Source organism: Bufo gargarizans, chromosome 6 (genome assembly GCF_014858855.1).
Source record: "Bufo gargarizans isolate SCDJY-AF-19 chromosome 6, ASM1485885v1, whole genome shotgun sequence".
Taxonomy (NCBI): Eukaryota; Metazoa; Chordata; class Amphibia; order Anura; family Bufonidae; genus Bufo; species Bufo gargarizans.
This window is the reverse complement of record NC_058085.1, coordinates 130,649,428-130,673,905: the sequence shown is the minus strand read 5'-3', so window position 1 is coordinate 130,673,905 and position 24,478 is coordinate 130,649,428. Positions and strand designations below refer to the sequence as shown.

The window sequence follows — 24,478 nt, the reverse complement described above, 5'->3', positions numbered from 1 at the left end:
AAGCATCTAAGATGCATCCAGCTATCCTCTTAATGCTGTTGCCAAACCTTCTTGATGGGGTTTCCCTCAATTTCTAACCTATTTTTATGAACCAGACACCCTCTTCTCTTCCGAGGTGGGGGTGCCTGGGGTTATCTCATTGACTTCCATTAAATTAAATTGTATTCAAGCACCTGAATTATTCAGCCAAGCACTCGAATCTGCTGAGCATAGCGATGCTCGATCCGATAAGATATTCGGCTGAGCATGCCCGCTTATCACTAATAGTGAGAGGTTATATGGAGTAATAGTAAGAGATATATAGGGGAGGTTATATAGAGTAATAGGAGGGGATATAGCAAAAGGTTATATGGAGTAATAGTAGGAGATATATAGGGACAAGTTATAGGGAGTAATAGGAGGAGATATAAGGAGAGGTTATATGGAGTAATAGGAGGAGATATAGGGAGAGGTTATATGGAGTTAAAAGAAGGAAAATAGGGAGATGTTATATGGAGCAATAGAAGGGGATAAAGGGAGAGGTTATATGGAGTAATAGAAGGGGATAAAGGGAGAGGTTATATGGAGTAATAGGACATATAGGGAGAGGTTATATGGAGTAATAGGAGGAGATATAAAAGGAGGTTATATAAAGTAATAGAAGATATAGGGAGAGGTTATATGAAGTAATAGGAGGAGATATAGGGAGAGGTTATATGGAGTAATAGGAGGAGATATAGGGAGAGGTTATATGGAGTAATAGGAGGAAATATAGAGGCATGTTATATGGAGTAATAGGAGGACGATATATAGGTAGAGGTAATATGGAGTAATAGAAGGCAGGTAAGTTTATAAACATTATGCTCCTGGAAAACCCCTTTAATTTTCAAGGAAATATTACAATTTCATATGGTCTGTAATTCAGACGTGCCATAGTAGATAGTGTCCTTTATATGATAAAAATTTAAATATATGTATGTATTTAGTTCCATTCAAAAGTTTGGACTAGAGATGAGCAAATTTCCGCTCATGAAATTTGTTCACACTTTGGTGGTAAAAGGTCAATTGCGTTATGGATTCGGTTACCACGGACCATAACACAATTCTATGACGTCCCATTTCCATTATGCAAGGGAGGACTCCCCTGCATAACAGAAACAGGACAGATCCGTTTTACTGCCCATAGACCTCTATTATGACTGAATCTAAAGTCATTCCGTTATGCATTCTGTCATAGAATGTTGTTATGGTCCGTGGTAATGGAATTCATAACGGAATTCACCTTTTACCACCAAACGAAGTGTGAACGAATTTCAAAATATGAAATTCGCTCATTTCTAGTTTGGACACCTCTTCATTCCATGTTTTTTTTTCTACGTTGTAGATTCATATTGGAGACAATGAATCAACACATATTGATTTAAGTAGTACACAAAAAGTATTAAATAAGCCAGAATATATTGTATATTTTACATTTTTCACAGTTGCCCGACTTTGTTTTCATGACTAATTTTCACATTCTCTCAATCATCTTCATGAGGAAGTCACCTGGAATCTTTAACATAGGCAAAACGGATCCGTCTTGAACTCCATTGAAAGTCAATGGGGGGGGGGGATCCGTTTTCTATTGTGCCGTAATGTGTCAGTGAAAACGGATCCGTTCTGTCAATTTGGACCCACCTACAACATGGGGCGACTTTTAGTGTTTTTTTTCCATGGCCACTTTAAGCTCCTAGTCCTTCCCTGGTATGCTGCAGTAACAAGACATGACATCCAGTCTGGTTTGCACCTAGTGGGACCATTTGTTTTTGAACAGGGCAATGACCCCAAAAACACCTCCAGTCTGTGAAAGGACTATGTGGCCAAGATGGAGAGTGATGGAGTGCTGCATCAGATGACATGGCCTCCACAATCACCTGACAGTCAAATTGAGATGGTTTTGGATGACTTGGACAGCAGAGTGAAGGAAAAGCAGCCAATAAGCACTCAGCACCGCTGGGAACTCCTTAAAGTATAACGGTCATATTTTTTTGGGGGGAGTATTGGATTGTGATGATTAATATCTCCTTGGTGGCCCTATTTCAACTTTTCACTGTGTATTCAATTACCCCTTAATTCCACAGTTTTGTTCCCTGTACTGCCTGCTTTTACCTGTGCTTAATATCAGGTTGCTAGGCATGGTCCGTCTATGTGTTGAAGGACGGAGGACGCAGAAGCACGCAGCCTGCAAGGTCACATTACTGACAGCCAGGGACTGTAAGTAAATGATTAAAGCCAGGTCCTCCCCAGCAGCTGATAACAGTGCCTGGGCTGTGTGCACTTCTCCCTGTCCCTGCGCTTGGCAGACGCTCCCTCACTCAGCAGAGCTGGAGAATGCAGAGTTGGAGCAGCGCAGACCAGGGAAGGGAGATCTGCCATCTGCTCAGTGTATAACTGAAAGCAACATGTGGTAAGAGGACCCCTTTGTGCCGCAGGAGATTAACCCTTTAGGGCAGACATGTCCAAACTGCGGCCCTCCAGCTGTTGCAAAACTACAGCTCCCAGCATGCCCTAATAGCTGTAAGCTATCCAGGCATGCTGGGAGTTGTAGTTTTGCAACAGCTGGAGGGCCGCAGTTTGGACATGCCTGCTTTAGGGGGAGGGCTGTGGTTACTGACACTTTTGGGAGGCTATTGTTACTGGCTAGTGAGGGCAGGCGGGATTAGCCTCAGGGTGAGGGCAGTGGCGGCCATCTTAACTGGATAGTGAAATTGCAGTTTTATGCAGACTGGTTGCTAAGGGCAGAATCTTATTAAATATGGGGTAAGTCAGTCTAATAGTAACTGATTCTGGAATATCATGTTATTAGTAACTACATATATGAAAATTGAAAATAGGGTCTAAGTGTGACAGTTATCCTTTAAAGGCTGAAAACCATTCCAGGCAACTACCTTGTGAAGATTACTGAGAGAATATTAAGAGTGTGCAAAGCTGTCAACAAAGCCAAAGGGGGGTTATAATCTAAAATACAAAACATTCTCTTTTTTCACTACTTCATTCCATATGTGTTCCTTTATCATTTTCATGTCTTTAATATGAATCTACAATGTAGAAAATAAAAAGAAACAAGAAAAAACATACACACACACTAGATACCAAAATTATTGGGACAACTACACATTACACCTACAGGAGCTTTTATGATATCTCATTCTAAATCCCATTCATCCACAAGAGCATTTGTGGGGTTAGACATTGATGTTGGACAACAGGCCCTGGATCTCCATTCTAGTTCATCCTGAAGGTGTTCCATGGGGTTGAGGTCAGGCCTCTGTGAGGACCAGGCAAATTATTTAACAGCAAACTTGGCTAACCATGCCTTTATGGACCCTGCTTTGTGTACTGGGGAACAGTCATGCTGGAACAGAAAAGGGTCTTTTCCAAACTGTTGCTTCCAATGACTGGCCACAGTGGTGACATGTCCCCAAGTAGAATGTCACTGCTGGGTTATGTGTCACACATCATCACCAAGGCCAGTCATTGGCTGTTGTGAAGCCACATGTGTGGCCTGTTACAGTATTGGACCTAGGGAGCCAAAACGGAGTAGTGGGGAATAGGTATGTATGCTTCCCTTTACAGATTAAGCAGGGAGGGGGTAATTTAAAATATAATAGAATCATGGACAACCCCTTTAGCCCAATGCCTTAAAAATAACCTTATAGCACTATCCCTCCTCCACCAAACTTTACAGTTGGCACAATGCAGTCAGGCAGAAAACAAAATTATTACTATAAAGAACGTGTTTCTACTTTTCCAGAGTCCAGTGGAAGTGTGCAAGAATGTTGTTTACTTTTATAAACTATGTGACCCCGCTCTGTAACTTTACATGGTCTGCTACTTTGTGGCTGAGTAGCTGTGGTTCCTGAAAGCTTCCACTTTGCAGTAATACCACTCACAGTTGATGATGGGATATCTAGGAAGGAAGAAATTTCACAAGCTGACTTGTTGCAACGGTGGCACTCTATAACAGGACCACGTTCAAATTTAGTTAGCTCTTTAGAATGAATCATTCTGAAAGCAGGCTGCATGGCTAGGGGCTGGATTTTATACATCTGTAGTAATGGGACTGAATGAAACACCTGAATTCAAAGATTAAGAACTGTGTGCCAATACTTTTGTCCATATATTTTACGTAATGAAAACAAAATTCAATACCTACATTGGACATGCAACCTTTCGTGCTGGGATGAATGGAGGGGCTACAGGTTCCCTGACTTGAGAATTTCTCCTGTAAGAAATGATGCCTTATTACCAAAACAAAGTAACGTTACTAAATATTGCACATTAATATTTCCTCATCAGTTATCAACAGGGCCGGTGCTACCATAAGGCAGTCCAAGCGGCTGCCTTAGGGCGCACCCTGGGGGAGGACGGAAAAATGTGACATGGAGGGGGAGAAATGTGACATGGAGGGCTGATGTGACATAGGGGGGTGATTTGACATGGAGGGGGAGAAATGTGACATGGGGGGCTGATGGCTGACATGGGGGCATGATGGCTTACATGTGGCCATGATGGCTTACATAAGGGCATGATGGATGGGGACTGATGGCTGACATGGGGGGGCTAATGGCGTACATGGCGGCATGATGGCTGGGGGGGCTGATGGATGGGGGCTGATGTCTGACATGGGGCTGTGAGCTGAGGTCTGATTAACATTGGGATAATATTAATTATACCGCCACACTATGATGGGTGTGTAGTGGTATTTGGTTACACCCAAATATAACAGAATTATTTTGTAAACTGGGAATCATGATTCCCAGTTTACAAAATAATTCTGTCTGATTAACATTGGGGTCTGATTGCTGGTCTAACCTGAGGTGCAATGGAAAATATTTTTTTCTTATTATCCTCCTCTAAAACCGAGGTGTGTCTTAGAGGGCGAAAAATACGGTCCTCAAACCAGCGATTGTCTGAAGCAGAGAGAAGATACCAGGACCACACAGAGAAGCCAGCTGCTGCAGACAGGACCAGGGCCAGGTGAGCTGCGAGGGGAGGGGGGGGGGGGGGGGGGGGGGGGGGGGGCGCCAAAATGTAGCTTTGCTTGTGTTGGCAAAAATCCTTGCACCGGCCCTGGTTATCAATCACAACATAATGGCAATACTCTGAATCACAAATAAGTGCCTTATAGTATATTTTGCCAGTGCATTATCTATACAATAGTCTAGCTACATGTACATGTCCAAAGAGTGGTACTATGTCTAGTAGTGGGCATCAGTGGCGGATTATAATAGGGACGTTCGGGTCGGCAGCCCCGGGCCCAGCGCCGCTGGGGGGCCCAGCGCTGACCCGAACGCCCACATACTGCGGCGGGGCACGGGAGCGCATAGCTCCCTGTCCCGTCGCCGATCACCGCCATAGGCTTCAGGCCTTGTAGGCCTGAGGCCTATGCGGTAGTGAAATCCCGGCACAGGCGTGCGTGATGACGTCATCGCGCGCCTGTGCCGGGACGCAGCACTGTGACGCGCCTGACTCATCCCGCCTTCCTCTGCGAGCAAGCGCCTGGCCCTGGACATAGGTGAGTATTTATCTTTTCATTTTTTGTTCATTTTTTATTTTTTTATTTCATGTGCCTACTCTGGGGGGGGGGGGGGCAGTGGTGGGGGCAAATTATTATGAGAGGGACTACACTATGTGGGGGCAAATTGCTGTATGGGGGCAAATTATTATGAGAGGGACTACACTATGTGGGGGCAAATTGCTGTATGGGGGCAAATTATTATGAGAGGGACTACACTATGTGGGGGCAAATTGCTGTATGGGGGCAAATTATTATGAGAGGGACTACACTATGTGGGGGCAAATTGCTGTATGGGGGCAAATTATTATGAGAGGGACTACACTATGTGGGGGCAAATTATTATGGGAGGGACTACACTATGTGGGGGCAAATTATTATGAGAGGGACTACACTATGTGGGGGCAAATTACTAGATGGGGCAGTGTGGGGGCAAATTATTATGAGAGGGACTACACTATGTGGGGGCACATTGCTATGTGGGGGCAAATTATTATGTGAGGGACTACACTATGTGGGGGCAAATTGCTATGTGGGGGCAGTGTGGGGGCAAATTATTATGAGGGACTACACTATTTGGGGGCAAATTGCTATGTAGGGGGAAATTATTATGAGAGGGACTACTATGTGGGGGCAAATTACTAGATGGGGCAGTGTGGGGGCAAATTGCTATGTGGGGGCAGTGTGGGGGCAAATTATTATGAGAGGGACTACTATGTGGGGGAAAATTGCTATGTGGGGGCAGTGTGGGGGCAAATTATTATGGGAGGGACTACTATGTGGGGGCAAATTTCTATATGGGGCAGTGTGGGGGAAACTATTTTGTGGGGGTAATTGCTATGTGGGGACAGTGTGGGGTAATTTCTATGTGAGGACAGTGGGGAAATTGCTATGTGGAGGCAAACTACTATGTGGGGGCAGTGTGGGGGAAACTATTGTGTGGGGGAAATTGCCATGTGGGGACAGTGTGGGGTAATTTCTGTGTGGGGAAATTACTATGTGGGGGCAGTGGGGGCAGTGTGGGGAAAACTATTGTGTGGGGGAATAGTGTGGGGAAATTACTATGTGGGGGGAAATTACTATGTGGGGGCAGTGTGGGGCAAATTACTGTGTGGGGGCAAACTACTATATGGGTGCAGTTTGTGTGAAATTACTGTGTGGGGGCAAATTACTATGGGGGGGCAGTGTGGGGAAAACTATTGTGTGTGGGAACAGTGTGGGGAAATTGCTATGTGGGGGCAGTGTGGTGAAAATTACTATGTGGGGGCAGTGTGGGGCAAATTACTGTGTGGGGGCAAGCTACTATATGGGGGCAGTTTGGGGGAAATTACTGTGTGGGGGCAAATTACTATGGGGGGATTACTATGTGGGGGCAGTGTGGTGGAAATTACTATATGGGGGTGTTGCTATTGGGGAGGCACTGTAGGGGCAATTCTATTATTTCTGGGGATACTATACAGGGATTATTACCTGGAGCACAATATAGGGTGTTATTATTACTGGGGTCTCTAGGGGACATTATAACTGCTGTGGACACTATAGGAACATTTGGGGTAATTTATCAAACTGGTGTAAAGTAGAACTGGCTTAGTTGCCCATAGCAGCCAATCAGATTCCACCTTTCATATTTGACAGCTCTTTTGGAAATCCAGTTCTACTTTACACCAGTTTGATAAATTACCCCAATTATGTCTATTAGGGTCACTATTTTTTCAGCAGTATAGTTCCTGGGGCATTGGGGGGCACAACGGGCACAGTATTGGTGGTGGCAGCAGACACTGTGGGGACACCAGGATGAGGAGGTTGATGGAAAAATTTTGAAATCTAACATGTCTGTGTTACAAACTGTAGAGACGAGATGCGGCTGAAAGAATTTGCTATGGTGGTCTGGGTCAAATGGAGGAGAAGAGGAAAGAGAAGGTCTACATGACAGGAGATGTCACTGGATGTAACAGGTATGTGGTGCTGTATTCTCCTCCATATCTTTTTTATTACAATTATATGTATTTTAAATTTGGCGACCAAATTTTTCAGTTTAGGACCCAATTTGGGGTATTCTTTTTTAGTCTGAAGATGTCATATGGCCTAAGAAGAGACTGTGGCGCCCATGAAGCACCGCAGCCTCTTCATACAAAAAAAACTAAACTAAACTAAAATGGAGGGGGGGGGGGCCTAAGTTGGGTAGACAGCCCCGGGCCTATCATGCACTTAATCCGCCCCTGGTGGGCATGTAATTGTGCCAGGAGCATACTGTGGGGCACATTTATTAAGACAGGCATTTTAGACCTAAGTCTTAATAAAGCCCCATAGAATAGGTGCTGGCCTCTCCATAACTTCAGTGCATCCACCGCCAGTCTAAATGTAAGACAGCTTCCTTTCTGTCTTATACTTAGACCAGGCATGTCCAAACTGCGGCCCTCCAGCTGTTGCAAAACTACAATTCCCAGCATGCCCTAATAGCTGTAAGCTACCCAGGCATGCTGGGAGTTGTAGTTTTGCAACAGCTGGAGGGCCGCAGTTTGGACATGCCTGACTTAGACCATTTTCTACGCCTAAAACAGGCATTAAAAATGATGAATGAGACAGGCCTGCTGGCCTGTCCCCTTCCCCACCCACGCCACTTCCACAATTTTAGACATGGTGTGAACGGGGAGAAGTTGCCTGAAATATGCATAATATAGGCATATTTACCAGCCCCCCACTACACACTTGGTTATAATTTGCATGTTACTATTGCTATACAACACATCTGCATATATTCTAATCTCTTTCAGGCATTGATATCTGATGCCTTTACCATACTGTACTTACCCCAGTGAACTATGTGTTTGGGTCATGGTTTTCATACTTATCTTGCGGGACATAGTTCCAGTTCTAGATAATTGTGAGTCGGAATCCTAAGATATTGGAAGCAGATAGAAGTCTCTGGTTATTAGTGTGAACATTCAGGGTCCTCCAGATGTAAAAAATGTACCTCATCATTTATAGTAATGACTGCTCATATGGGACAGAAAGGTCTTTTGGGCCCTCTTAATGAAATTTAAAACCATTTGAAAAATAAATCTGGTCTAGATCAGGGATTGACGTCTCAAAGAGCTGATCTTTTGCAGGGACATACATATCATGAAGTCAGCCAAGACTGCTTCTATGTGGGCCATGAAAGAAGGGGTCCAATTGAATTCATATCATGTTTCCTAAACATGGTTAGTGTTAACCTGAGAAGGAATCCTTCCAAGGTGTGGGTGGGCAAGAGTACATAGTGGCATGAACCAGGAAGGGGTGGGCATTTTGTTCTCAATATGATGCAAATGCTCCTATTCGTACACCTCATGAATTTAACTTTTTTTTTTTTTTTTTTTTTTTTTTTTTTTTAAGAGAACCACCTATGTAGAAGAACATGGTCATCATATATGCTTGATTCATCATAGGTCTTTGTCTCTCAGGTCTAGCCTTTTGGCCAAGCATATGCTTCATCCTGGTAGCCATTTCCTTACAATATTCTCAAGGCAAATTGCTCTTTCCTAGAATAATGAGGCTGTATAAGCAGCATGATCAAGTATGAAGAAAACCAGGTCTATACACAAACTTCCTTAAAGAACATTTCCACTATTGATGTGAATAGGACAGATGTAATGCTACACACAACCGGTTGACAAATGTTTTTCTTTAAAGCGGTTTTCCAGGCTCTTGATATTGATAACCTGTCCTCACTAATATCTGATCAGTTACTGGGTTACTTCAGATCATCTCCCATGAAAGAGAATGTATGGCCAATACACTTTTGAATAGAGCTGTGTTTCCTGTTCCATTCAAAGTGCTAGTTCCAGCATCAGATGGAGATGCAGGGTATCTGACCCTCACCCATCTGATATTAATGGCCTATCCTGAGGGTAGGTCATCAATGTCAGGAGCCAGGAAAACATCTTTAAAGCAAGGGTCTACGTTTGAGTAGCTTTTGTCCAAAAGAAAAGCAATAGAATGTGTTAGAGCTGAACCTGGACACAACCCGTTCTACACTCATTCACGCATTTTTAGATTTTTTTTTTTTTTTAGATCCAGTGACGTACCAGGCTTCTGTGGAGATTGCTGGCTAGAAATAAGCCCGATGACGTCACCAGCACTAATGGGCGGTCTTTAGTGCTGCCCTAGCCTGTTTTTACAGGCTAAGGGCTCATGCACACGACTGTTATTGTTTTGCGGTCCGTTTTTCACGGATCCGTTGTTCCGTATCTAAGTTTTTTTTCCCCTCTGATTTAATTAAGTCTTCCGTTATTCCACAAATATTTCAGAGACCCTTTGGTTGATAGTAGCTCCATTCCCCTGAAGAAGCCACATCTCAGTGGTGAAACATGTTGGGGGAGCTCTCGTCCTAGTTTTTAGATCAGGTGCAGGCAGGACCAAGTGTCACGGCAAAGAGTGACTGCAGACTCTTTGTGCCCTGACCACAAGTGGCAAAGAATCGTGCCAAAGAAATAGAGCTATAGGAAGCAATTGATACAATGCGACAGAATAGGTGATCCTCTAGCATGGATCCATCTAGGTGAACAATGTATACCGCGAAATGATAAGTAAAAGGAAGGATGGACGAATGTTAGGAGGCAGAATATATAGGTGAAGCAACCCCTAAAGTCCTGCCGCACTTTGGAATTTTAAACATTCCTTGTTCTCCCGTTTTCGTTATTATTCCTAATAAAATAAATGTTACGTTTTAAATTGACCTGAAACAGGAGTCTACTAGTCTAGGAAACTAGGCTATTTGAAATATATTGTTATTCCACAAAACCATATGGTTTCCGTATTTGATCTGTTTTTTGTGGATCGGAAACTGAAACAGTAACTTATCAATCACCAAACACATGAGCAATATGGGCTGGGCATAGCATTTCTACAGTATTGATCCACAAAATACGAATGAAATACGGATGACATACGGATGTGATCCGTGTGCGTTCCATATTTTTTGCGGACCCATTGACTTGAATGGGGCCTTGGACCATGATTTGCGGACAATAGTGCATGCACTACTTTTTTGCGGAACGGAAATACGGAAACGGAAGGCACACAGAGTACCTTCCGTTGTTTTTGCAGACCCATTGAAGTGAATGGCTCTGCATACGGTCCACAAAATAATGGAACGGAAGCGGAAAGAAAATACGTTCGTGTGCATGAGCCCTAAGTCAGCGCTGAAGACCGTCCATTAGATACAGTGATGTCACTGGGAACACTGCTAGGTGGAAGCCTCTGCCTAGCAGTGTTGAAATGTAAACAAACAGCCCTTGCCCTGCGCGATGCTGCACATAGCAAGGGGGAGCATCGGAGCGTAAAAAGTACCGATGCTCCAATCATCATGGTGAATGAGTGCAGATCAGGTTTTAGTTTCTTTTGGTCTTGGTGGAGACAGCTGCTGACTCCACCAAGGAGGAAGTGCTCTGATGTCTTCTGCCTGGAAACAGACAAACTCAGTGTCTTATTCAACAAAAGGCATATAGAGAAGTGCAGTGCAAACACAATGCACCATCACACGATTATAGATATTCTTGTAACAGGCACTGTTCTGTTATTAATGGGTGTTTTCCCTGTTCACAACCCCGTACTACTAATCAGAGAGGAAAGGTGCTACAGAGGGTGTCTCATGCTCAGGAGGACCCACCATGTCTGTACACTATGTGGACAGTCCATTGACTTCAATGAGTACTGTCAACAATGATCAAAATAGCACTCTGCAATAATACATATACTGTATATATAAAAAAATACCATAACTAGATAAGAACACATATAATCAAAAGGACACATACACCACAAGGTGAGTGCCTAGCTAGTTCAATCATTAACTGCTCCTCCACCTGTAGTATACCACGACCTGATTCAGAACCTCACTCAGGTTCCACAATTATATCCACATAATCCACTCAGTCGTATTAGGGCTCATGCACACGAATGTATTTTCATTCCATTTCCATTCCGTTTTTTTTGCGGACCGCATACTGAACCATTCATTTCAATGGGTCCGCAAAGAAAATGGAAGGTAATCCATGTGCATTCCATTTCCGTATGTCCGTATTTCCGTTCTGCAAAAAAAATGTAACATGTCCTATTATTCTCCGCATTACGGACAAGTATAGGACTGTTCTATTAGGGGCCAGCTGTTCTGTTCTGCAAAATAAAGAATGCACACGGATGTCATCCGTATTTTTTGCGGATCCATTTTTTGCGGCCCGCAATATACATATGGTCGTGTGCATGAGGCCTTAGTCTTATTCAAAAGGTTATTTGTGAGGTATAAATAGTACTCACTCTTTTGAAACTTTGCTTGTATTTTTCAGTCCTTTTATTTTTCATATAAATAAATCGCTATAATGCATAGTAATCCTGACAGCGCTGAACTGCATCATGATTAAGGGGACGTGACCCCCCGAAACGTCGCGCAGCATGGGGTAGCAATCAGTTCAGCGCTCTCAGGATTACTATGCATTATAGGTTATATTTTTTTTTGCGGACCACGGAACGGAGAAACTCTGTGTGCTGTCCGCATCTTTTGTGGCCCCAGTGAAGTGAATGGGCCCGCATCCAAGCCGCAAAAGCTGCGGTTCGGATGCGGACCAAAACAACGGTTGTGTGCATGAGGCCTTAAGTACATGAACAATGACGTATACATGTGTGTCATACTTGGGCCTGTACTATGTCTATTTAACTTGTTTTCTTAGTATCTTGGTCCATTCCTTGAACTTTAAGACTCTGACCTGACTTGGCACTCACCTTGTGGATGATGGATCCTTTTGATTATATGTGTTTTATCTAATGTAGTTCCAATAAAGATAGTATATTTTTTTATTACATTATTGCAGTGTGCTGTTTTGATCGGTGTTAGTTGCATATTCGCACGTGCATTTTACCCTTTGTAGCCCATTATTTATAGGTATGTTAAATGAGAACTGTGTACCGCTTCATTCCCCCTGTGGTGACGCTGAAGCGGAACTAAAAGCTGTTGGTTCCTCCACCGATTACAGCCGATTGCTCTGGTCTCAGCAGCAAGGCAACCTGTTATCAGCTTCTAATCGGGAGATCTTTGTAATAAACATAGTTCAAAGTGGACAACCCCTGTAATGCAGGAGAACCTCTCGCTGAACCCCGGCACCTGCTCAGGCACAGTGGCCCAAATTCACTAATCCTATAAATGCATACACGTAGACAGACTGTCTGGACCTGCACCAGATTTATCACAGGGGTTCAGGCTGGATGATAAATCTGGTGTAGGGATAGACACTTTTGGCTAGCTGTATACAAACTATTAGTTGTCTTACTTTAGGACAGAATTTCACACCAGAATTGTGGTGCAATTTTTGTGAAAAATGATGCTTATCAGGTCCTGTCCCTTATTAGTAAAGTCCCACCATTTTACCATAAGCCCTGCCCCTTCTAAGCAAGTCATACAAACTGTAGAAGCCCTAGTTATGCTAAAATTTATATTTATAAAAATATTTTTTAGACCGATTTTAGGTGCAGATGCATTTGTAAATCTGGGCCAGTGTTCGGTTGGCTACAGAAAGCAATTTAAAGACAAAGGCACATATTTGTGAAGACTATCTAGAACAAAAACTGTCTTAGTTGCCCACAGCAACATGCAAGCTGTGTGTGCTGATTGGCTGTTACAGGTAATAAGGACAGTTTTTTTTTTAGACAGTTTAATAAATCTTCTCAAAAGTGCTTTCTTTTTAAAGGTATTAATTGTGCAGCCCCATAATAGTGCTTTAGGTGTCTGGCTAAGCTGCCCCTTCCTGCTTGTGCCAGTCACATTGCATGGTGATACAGACCATTCAAAGTACGTTCCTGCCATATACCGCACCAACAACACGTGACAACTGCAGCCAATCACTGGCCTCAGCAGTGCTTCCAAAGAAGCCAGGGATTGGCTGCAGTGGTTACCTGTTACATGTTGACTGCTGTCCGACTGGGAGAACTGGAGTGGCGGAGTGGCATTAGGCAGGTAAGAGAGTTGTCTGGTTTAATCCTAAAACTTGACAACCCCTTTAAGGTACTCTTTTTTTTATGGCGCTGTTAATCCCCCAGTGTTTCTTTCATGCTCTCATGGAGGTCTAGGTCTACAACTGGGAAACTGTTTCGTTCATATTTTTGTCTCTTTATAACCACTTCTCCTTTTCAGTATTGCTCAATGTTCCTGTAGTAGTCTGGATGGCGCCTCTCTGTACCGCTGACACCAGTGTAATATCAGGGAGGATGCCTCTGATAGACAGAAGTAATATTTTATTACACAGTCTGATCTATTTGTGAAGACTGATTTTTTTTTTTAGTTATGAAACCGCACTGATGGCTATCTGACATTAAATGTGTCTCTACATGAATGGATATGAAAATATATTATATCTGTCACTTTTCTATCATTTGTATGGGAATGCCCATGGTGCAAGCTGGAGACCAAGGGAAAGGTATAAAAAAGTCTGTGACTCTAAACAAGATCAGATCAGAGGTCAGAACATGGTCGAGAACAATGTGTCCCTCTCTCTCCATTTTAGACATGATCATAGTGAAAGGATTCATTGTAAATTCTCTAGTGGTTTAGCCCAGTTGAAGGAGTCAGGGATAAATCTAGGTTGCTTCTGGGTGCTCCCATCCTTGGTAGGTCCCCTATGAAATTATGGCTGTGGGCAAGTGCCCGGTTTGCTCCACTTCCCTAGAGCTGCCCACAAACATTCAATCTGTATGAAATAAAAAACACCATTGCAATGAATCTGGTCACTGGAATCATCACATCAGGTGACCACATAGGCCAGTAGCTGATATCATCCACAGAGACATCATCATCATAGTGGCCAGCCATTAACTACTGTAGTCTTGTGATAAATGTTCACATTTAGAGCAGTAGAAGTCTCACCATTATCCCATGGCCAGTATTATCAAGAGAAGTGAAGTTAATTGGTATTCTGGTATAAGAGGCCAAAAGTCTGTTCTGTCCATTCTGGATTTTCTGAGTGTGCTGAAATTTCTTAGCTGTTGTCAACTTCCCAATGTTCTGGCGGGCAACCTTTTCCACATGGATGTCTAGTAACTGCAGATATATAGCATTAGTCTTTTGGCAAATAGGTTCTGTAACATTATTTTACAAACTGTTTTTAATGAGATTTTTGAATGTATAACACAGCATAGGCGATGATGTATGGATAATTGAGGTCTAAACAAGAAAAATAAAACGCATATTCGTTGTTATTGCCTCATTCCTGTATAATAATGTAATGTATAACCTTTCTGCATAGTTAAGGCTTCCAGGGCCAACTGATTAAAAGTAGGATAGAAGGATCTGGAAAACAAACTGACAATAAAGGGTAGACAGACCGATGATGTACTAGGAAAAAGGGGAAGGGTAGTGGGGGGTTCTCGCAGGGTGGTAGGCCTAGCAGGTATAAGGTATGCAAAAGCAGGGGCTCCACTCCTGCTTGTTGGCTTTGACCTATGGGAACTTGGGCAATCAGCAACAGAAATAAGAAAAAGGTGGACAGATGAGCGAGCCCAGAACAGACACCACAGGACCCACGAGAAACCAGATCTTAAATAGAGACAAGTGAAGTACGAGAACGATCCTGAACAGAATAGTCAAACCAGGGTGTCCAAATCTCCAAGAACCAGTCATGCCGGTCCTTGGTGATCACAGTTAGTTATTTGTTTATCACGTAGAAGTCCAGTCTGTACTTTACTGTGGATAGTCTAGGGACGATTTCTTCCAAACTGCTGCTATTGTCGGTTTTGCGGGCAAAAAGAAAAAACGTATTAATCGTCTTGAGTGTGCAGTGATTTGTGGGATCTTTTTATTGAGTAGTGCTTCCCATGGATCTTTTTTATGTTACAACCTGTCACTGAATGAACAAGGTTGTACACCTGCATCCATTATCTATTCAGTCTTAGACAATCCCACCAGTCGTGGAAAATATTACCTGGTGACGTGTTATGCATGAATTATGGGTGCGGTCAGCATATATGGCCGAGATGAGGCCTCTAGTGTGGGGTTAACGGAGGCAATAGGTCTCAAAATCGGTCAAAGAAAGTGGGGTGGATGTGTTTCTAAGGGAGCTGACAAAGTGTTTTAGTTGGAGATAGCTCATACTTGCTTTGCAATGAAGCAAAGAAGGCGATACCATTATGGGTAAGCAGGTGATATATCTTTACCAGTCCTTTTATAGTCCAGATTCTGAACGAGCCTATAGAATCCTGTCCTGGAGGTAATAATGGATTATTCAATATTGGTAGCAGTGGTAAGTGGGGTGATATTAGTCCAGAGTCCCAGATGGCTAAGGAGTGTTTGAGGATGGGATTAGTAATTGTGGGTCTAGAAGTCAGGGGTTTCCATAATATGGAGTCATGGGTAGGGGGGTCACATCCAGGGCTTCCAAAGAAAGCCACAGTGGGGCCTCTTTAGTGGATTGAAGTAAAGATAACTGAGCTATCTGGGCTACTTGGTAATATCTCTGGTAGTGGAGGACGGCAAGACCTCCAAGTCTGTGTCTGTATAGAGTGGAGCGCGCTACTCTGGGGATGGAATCGTAGGGACATCGGTTGTAGTGTCTTCAGGCTATGGGTCGGGACTGCGACTGGCTCTGAAGAAATAAAGCAATTTAGGTAAGAAGAACAAAAGTTCTGCAATTTTTAATGCAACAATTTTCTGCCAATTCCTTGCTGTTCTTAAGAGCTCTACTTGTGATAATTGAATTGAAAGTATTGTTTACTTCCAGAGGCTGAAAACCTTTCAATGTCACATGATTATCGCAAGGAGTGGATTGGCCATAGACCCTACAGGGAAATTTTGCAGTGGGCCGATGCCCAGGGGGCTGCCTGAGTCCTTCTCATGGCTGCTGGCCAGGTACATAATGATCTGATGCTCTCAGCATTAACACTGGGAGCACCAGGTACTAATGCACCTGGTCAACGGCTCCAAGTGCCCTCTTGACCTCAACTGTATCCTCAGGATGGCGATAAAGTTGAAATCTGTGGCAGTATTTTTTGCTACACTGTAGTACTTGGTTCTGCTGGGGCAGCATTTTGTCTACTTCTGTCAATTTGGACCCGCCTACAACATTGGGCCACTTTTAGGTTTTCTCCAGGGCTACTTTAACTTCCCTTTCCACCCCTGATGATCACATGTACAGTACATGGCTTGTTACAAGGCAGTTCTGAATACTGTGCCAAGCCCTGCACCCGTGTGATTGCCACATCACCTGGACAGATCTTATGAAAGTTAAACAACGAACATTCCCATTCAATGACAGCAAGCATAGATCTTGAAAACGTTGAGAAATTGATATATAATGTATATTGAAAAATGCCATAACTTTTAATGATACACATCTGGCTACTTGTTATATGCATTAGTGTGTATCTACATCTCCATAATCCCTGCAAAACAGGTAGACTTTGTTTTAGCATCATAATCAGATTAATGACTGACCTGAGAGACGTATCGAACTCTTGCTTCCTCCTTCTGCAGCATCAGGCTCTGTACCTCCAACATGTCCGACACATGGCGGGCAGCTACGCCTACTTGACAAGCCACACTGGCCAGTGTCTGTGTGACAAGGGACATGGTGCTCTTCAAGGCCTTATGCTTGTCAGGAGCCTGGAAAGAAAATATGGAGGGAAACATTGTAAGGATAGTGTTTCCTGAATTCCATAGAATTTTCCATATGGAGGCAGAGAAGCAGGTTCCCCGGTAACCACTAAGCTTCTTTGTCCCATCTCTGCTGTCAGCTCAATACCAATCTGCTCTGCTGCTGAAAGCCTGAGTGATATGTGGCAGACTGGTTGCTAGCAATACATTGCCTGACAACTTTATATACAAAACCCCATCATTACCAATTACAGTCTGCATTATTAATCAGATTTTTCTAAAAATAAATTTAGGTGGGGACCTATTTAAAAAGGAGAAATTTTGTGATAGCTACGGTGGCCCAGTGTGTGACTTCTTTTCACAGTCTAGTTCTCCATCAATTAACCAAAGTAGAGCAGCTACAGAGAATCCCCCCCTCTCTCTGTAGGCCCTTGGTAAATATGTGCATTACATCAACAGCCCATTGTTTTCAGTGGGGCCTGATGTAATGCTTTATTTGCCCTGTGGGGGAGCTGCAGGAAAATTAAATACTTGCTTCCAGGTTCCCCCTGGAGTCTACAAGCAATCGCTCAGGATCTCAGCAATGGGAAACTCTGTGATCATCTTATCACTAATAGTAGTATAGACAATTACTGAATGAATGGTGACTACAAGAGGCAGGTGGTTCTGTCCTTTGTAAAAGCAGATAATGGATCCAGCATGTTAATGCTGTGTTAGTAGCTGTCACATCTAATAGATGTTTTAACGGTATATGGAGGGTACACTAAGCCAGAGATTAATGAAACCACATAATGTTGCATAGAATGGAAAGGAGATGCTGGATTAATATACCTAATACCATGTTCCTCTACATTGCTCGAAATCTTCCCTTTCATGACCATTCGCTATATGCTGAGCTCATATTGATCTTTTACACTGACACATTACTACTAATATAGAGCAAGGGCAAAACCTAATTTTCTACATTCAAACTCAAAATATTATTTATCTGGAAAAAAGTTTCCTGTTTTGAGCAAGACTTACCTCGATCTATGGAGTCTTGTTTGCAAAAAGTAAATTTTGCAGTGAGGTGTCACACAATTATATTTCCTACAGGAGATAGTGTTCTGTGTGCCATAAAACCATTTTGATGATACAGTATTGAACTTGCTGGCACAGAATACAATTGGATGACTTATTTTTTCAAGTTATTACATTGTAGCAAAGATTAATATCTCACATGACAGAATATCATTTTGTGGTACTAAATGTAGTTTTGTAAAAGGTTTCATTCATCTGTGCAAAATGTAGTTGTTTCCACAAATAATGGACTGCTTGAATGATAACCTATAAAGTTGTCACCATGAAATATTTTAAACGTAGCCATAAGTACCTCCAAATCTTTCAAAATTGTGTAAGAGAACAATATGTCATTTATTCTATACATTATCCACCCATTAACATTAGCAGAACTAGAACTCATCCACATGCTTGAAAGATTGTCCCATGTGTTCTTCCAGCCATACCAGGTAAAACGTCGAAATTCTCATGAGTCTTCAAGATGAGTCACTTGAAAATCCTCAATCCCCCTTGCCTATCCTGGTTTATACCCTGGAGTTAATGGTCTTCTCTACCTACCTCCATGTAGTTCTTTTCGCAGTAATCTGCAACATTCTGCAGGTTTTGGTAGCTGTCCTTCAAGGCTTGCCTTGCTGTAGACACTTCTCTGTAGATGTCCTTCATTTCATGTCTAGGTGTAGAGATATCTAGAGTATTATTCATCAAGTCAGCCATTCTGCTGTAGCTCCTTCAAAGCATCTTATATACTGAGCCTGAGAACAGACGGTGCCTCTGAGACACTTCCTCACATAAAAACCACAATGTGCGGTGTTGCCTGCAAGACAGTCACGGTATATGTCATGCTTCTTTGTCTTTGCTACATGCTCTTCTTACATGGTCACACAGCAGAATTTTATAGGTCAGGTTTTTCTGCAGCAGAGATGTAGACAACACTCAAAAACTACTTCTCTGTTCGATAAATGTAGAAGTAAAAGACAAAACCTACCCACACCCATAAGAACAAAGTGTGACAATGTACTGCTTCTCATGACGTTTTTTTAACTTAGTCATCCTTGGTAGGTATGTCCCCAAAGGATAACTACGACTTAGATGGTCTTACATTGTACATAGTAGTTAGAAAAGACCAGAACATCTCCATACAATTCTTTATAACATAGTCTTCTACAACTACTATGATTAAACACGATCATATTATTGTTCAAAGTTGCCAGACATGGGAGTGGTGCTCTGACAACTACAGCTCTGACAACTACAACTATTAAATTGAGGTCCTTTATTTGTAACCTCCATGAATGAACTGCAAGGGAAAGCAGCTACAAAGAACGTCTGGGAGACCCTGCACGTCTCCCAGATATGGGTAAAGCTTTTTTTGCAGTATGGTGGCAATTTAGAGGAATTTAACCTTTGCTGCTAAGCTTCCCCATAGATTACAGTGATAGGACACCCTGAAACCAATATATCATGATCATCAGTAAGGTCAAAAAGATTATTTGTAAATCATGCCATAAAAACTAGAACCTAGTGATGCGTTATTGGCTCCAATATCTGCTCCAAATGGGATCGCCCTTATCTTGGTCCATATAACCTACCTCATTGGGTCAATAAATTTACATCACTTCCTATCTGTGTTTTAATCAATCAATCCGTAGTAATATAAAATCTTCTCAGTCAGTAATCTGCCCATAGCAACAATGACACATATTCCTCTTCAGCCCAGTTCTTTGTTGGTAAAGGGAAAGAGAGACAATAATACTAAGTAGACTAGATGTGGGCTTCATCTTGCTTAATGAGCAGAGAAACAATTAATTGTGATGGATAAAGGAATACAAATAACCTCTAGTAATATTCTGATCTACATATAATATATTTTGGAAAAGTTCTTGTATGCCTGATAAGGGTATGTGAACTGAACACCCTTCTGGTTGTGCTAGACATCAATCATTTTTGTCTTCATTCAAAAGATAGATGTATATACTGTATATCCCCACAGAGCTGTAAGCAGGTTAGATGCTAAGCCCTTTTATCAGATTAGGATTAAAGGGGATCTTCCATCTGTGGTCCTCTATAGCACGGGACTGAGTGACAGGGATGAGACATGAGAGGAACTAGCGGAGCCTGGCTCAGAATCCTCTGTACATGAAGACATCAACATTCTTACTGTACATTTAGATGAGCAGCAGCATGCCATCATCAGAGAACCATTTTTGAGTTTTCTTCACATTAACTTGCCTCTTCTTGTAAGAGCCATAGAGTTCCAATCGATTACTATATTGAGGACTACTACATCAATATCAACCACAGGTCACAATTTCACTGACTTGTGAAGGCCACTAATTTTCCTTACGTACCTGGGCCTATACATTCTGGACAGTTCATATAGAGTTGTAGGATGGCACAAGACATGACGGAGAAAGACCTTCTGAAGATGGAGGTTGAGCAGTTACGGAAAGAGATCAAAACAGAAAGGGTGTTGGTAAAGTATTCGATTTTTTTCCCTTATTAACCCATTTACTAGTAGCTTAGCAACTTATATATGCTAACTGTATATACAATGGTGTATTAAAAGCACAAGTCTGGCTTGTGTGTTTTCTATCAAATGAAAAACAATTAATATAAAAAAATCTGTATGGACTTTTTATGAAATTCACAAACTTAGTTTTTTGGAAGAGGGTTTAAGGCAGATTTTCTTGCAGGTTTTTCATCCACAGCCATAAGTGGATTCTAAAGAAATCAGAAAAATAAAGGAAGGACTTATATTTCTCCTTCCTGCTAGATCCACTTTTCACTTTGGCTGAAGAACCTGCAGGAAAAGCTTCCTCAAAACCTCTTCCAAAAAACTCTGTGTGAACCTACCAACAAAGGAGCACTAAACCTAAAGTAGAGAACATAAAAGAAAAGCTTTAATATTGGTCACAGATGTGCACATCAGTGATTTGAATGGTTCTTAGACTTGGGGATACAACATTACTGCAGATAAAGTGTTCTACCTTTTTTTTTTTTACCCTTACATGTTTTACATTCTTGGCCTACATTGTATTTTCCACATGATAACGGATTTCATTTGTGAGGACTATAGTTTGTTTAAGGAAGTCACAAAGTGATTTAAGAACTTCCTACTTTCTATTTTGTGTTCCTCAATCTTCTCCTTGGGTACCAAATAGTGCTTTACTTGATCTTGCTGTTTTCTTTTACTCTTAATTTAACTCTAAAAATCCTGAAATATTGCTGTCTTCCATGCATAGAGGTATCATAGTTAACACATCTTATTTTCATTTAGGGTAGGATTACAATGAAAGGTAACATAAAACTCGAAGATATAACAGTGCTCACGCCACTGACAATAGATGATGGAGATTGCTAATTCTCCTCCTCTCACAGTAACCTCTAAACATTTCACAGAGCATGCTCACAACACACAACCTCTACACATTTCACAGAGCATGCTCACAACACACAACCTCTACACATTTCACAGAACATGCTCACAACACACAACCTCTACACATTTCACAGAGCATGCTCACAACACACAACCTCTACACATTTCACAGAGCATGCTCACAACACACAACCTCTACACATTTCACAGAGCATGCTCACAACACACAACCTCTACACATTTCACAGAGCATGCTCACAACACACAACCTCTACACATTTCACAGAGCATGCTCACAACACACAACCTCTAGACATTTCGCAGAGCATGCTCACAACACACAACCTCTAGACATTTCGCAGAGCATGCTCACAACACACAACCTCTAGACATTTCGCAGAGCATGCTCACAACACACAACCTCTAGACATTTCACAGAGCATGCTCAAAACACACAACCTCTAGACATTTCACAGAGCATGCTCACAACACACAACCTCTACACATTTCACAGAGCATGCTCACAACACACAACCTCAACACATTTCACAGAGCATGCTCACAACACACAACCTCTACACATTTCACAGAGCATGCTCACAACACACAACCTCTACACATTTCACAGAGCATGCTCACAACACACAACCTCTACACATTTCGCAGAGCATGCTCACAACACACAACCTCTACACATTTCGCAGAGCATGCTCACAACACACAACCTCTACACATTTCGCAGAGCATGCTCACAACACACAACCTCTACACATTTCGCAGAGCATGCTCACAACACACAACCTCTACACATTTCGCAGAGCATGCTCACAACACACAACCTCTAGACATTTCGCAGAGCATGCTCACAACACACAACCTCTAGACATTTCGCAGAGCATGCTCACAACACACAACCTCTAGACATTTCGCAGAGCATGCTCACAACACACAACCTCTAGACATTTCGCAGAGCATGCTCACAACACACAACCTCTACACATTTCGCAGAGCATGCTCACAACACACAACCTCTACACATTTCGCAGAGCATGCTCACAACACACAACCTCTACACATTTCACAGAGCATGCTCACAACACACAACCTCTACACATTTCACAGAGCATGCTCACAACACACAACCTCTACACATTTCACAGAGCATGCTCACAACACACAACCTCTACACATTTCACAGAGCATGCTCACAACACACAACCTCTACACATTTCACAGAGCATGCTCACAACACACAACCTCTACACATTTCACAGATCATGCTCACAACACACAACCTCTACACATTTCACAGAGCATGCTCACAACACACAACCTCTACACATTTCACAGAGCATGCTCACAACACACAACCTCTACACATTTCACAGAGCATGCTCACAACACACAACCTCTACACATTTCACAGAGCATGCTCACAACACACAACCTCTACACATTTCACAGAGCATGCTCACAACACACAACCTCTACACATTTCACAGAGCATGCTCACAACACACAACCTCTACACATTTCACAGAGCATGCTCACAACACACAACCTCTACACATTTCACAGAGTATGCTCACAACACACAACCTCTACACATTTCATAGAGCATGCTCACAACACACAACCTCTACACATTCCATAGAGCATGCTTACAACACACTTCCACAGAATGGGAGGAAAATGTAGAGGAATGAGCAACCTCCAAAGCCCTAATGTATAGTCTGCATAGTGCAAGTACCAGTCAAGGCTTGGTCTAGCTGACCCACAATAAATAGCAGAATGTAAGTAAAGGATGGGTGTCACACTTTGATACAATTTAAATCATAAAATTGTATTCCTGTTGTGCAACTTTTTGGCTGCATAACAGTCCTTTATAAAGCATATAGATCAGTAGAAGACAGAAGAGTCCCGCAGAAGTTAATACATTATTTTCTGACTTCTGTATGTTGTGTACTGTCCCCTTAGGCCCTTTATTAGACATAGCTCATTTTATTATTTGTTCTCTGTGTTCCTATAATGCTTTCAGGTTAACTAGCAATTGTTTGTCAAGTGGAATACAAGAGCAATTGAAGACCACTTGTAGATTATTCTCCTGCACATTGACTTCCTCTGACTTTCTGTGCTGCACACTAGTCTGTAGTATATGCAGTCAGAGGAGATTATCATCATGAATATTTATGGTGTAATGCAGCATTGAGTGGTTTTCAATACCATTTGGAGTCTGAGGTGAGGTGCTGATGTGCAGAAGTCTGATATCTCAGGTCTAAATGCTCTGGTATGGGTATAGAGGTCTTTAAGGACAGTTTGAGTGCACCATTTATGGTCCAATTGTGGTTGGGGAATTTTAGGGGCATGACCAGTGTCAGGGGATGGGGATATTTATTTTCTTTAAATTTCTTTTAAGGTCTCCAAATCTGCTCAAGAAATGAAGGCATTTGTGGAATCTCTAGCAACAGAAGATCCTTTGATTAAAGGAGTACCAGAAGATAAAAACCCATTTAAAGAGAAGGGAGGCTGCGCTGTGTCCTGACACTAACACTAAATTGGATTCCTGGAGCCATACAATAAACATTTCCTATTTTCCTGTTGTAGTCCAGTCATTAAATTGTGTTTGTAAGATTTTGCCCAGACTTTGGCTTGCAGAAGATGATCATGGGATATGTGATAGGAATGTCGAGCAAACCTAATTCACTCACAATTGGATTTTTAAAGTATCTGTAATTAAACTTACCAGCAACTATTTGAGCAGTGTATTATATTTTACATTGACATTCTGGTGTACTAGGTAAAGCAAGCAGATCTACTGTGAAGGCTGAGTGTCTAGACCTACAAAGTTGTATCAGATCAAATCAGAACTATTGATGTAAAGGGGTAT

The 24,478-nt window shown here is 42.2% G+C and overlaps 2 protein-coding genes across 5 annotated transcripts in view; one reads left to right on the top strand and one right to left on the bottom strand.

Annotated features, from left to right (window-relative positions):
• Positions 1-20,595, bottom strand: part of LOC122942323 (ABI gene family member 3-like) — a 42,037-nt gene extending 21,442 nt beyond the window's left edge. For 2 of the 4 annotated variants that reach the window (XM_044299880.1, XM_044299881.1), the window contains exons 1-5: positions 18,771-19,147; positions 16,995-17,162; positions 14,433-14,606; positions 8,351-8,436; positions 4,178-4,246 (exon numbers count right to left, since the gene is read on the bottom strand). In XM_044299880.1, coding sequence (XP_044155815.1) covers positions 4,178-4,246; positions 8,351-8,436; positions 14,433-14,606; positions 16,995-17,162; positions 18,771-18,926 — 653 coding nt within the window. In that variant the 5' untranslated portion in view covers positions 18,927-19,147. Of the gene's footprint in view, positions 1-4,177; positions 4,247-8,350; positions 8,437-14,432; positions 14,607-16,994; positions 17,163-18,770; positions 19,148-20,560 lie in introns of those variants that run through there. The other 2 variants (XM_044299879.1, XM_044299877.1) reach the window with 2 other exon arrangements.
• Positions 20,572-24,154, top strand: GNGT2 (G protein subunit gamma transducin 2). Its single transcript, XM_044299882.1, has 2 exons — positions 20,572-20,685; positions 24,008-24,154. The coding sequence occupies exons 1-2, from the start codon at positions 20,602-20,604 to the stop codon at positions 24,131-24,133; spliced, it is 210 nt and encodes a 69-aa protein (XP_044155817.1). The 5' UTR covers positions 20,572-20,601; the 3' UTR covers positions 24,134-24,154.
• Positions 24,155-24,478: the final 324 nt, after the last annotated feature.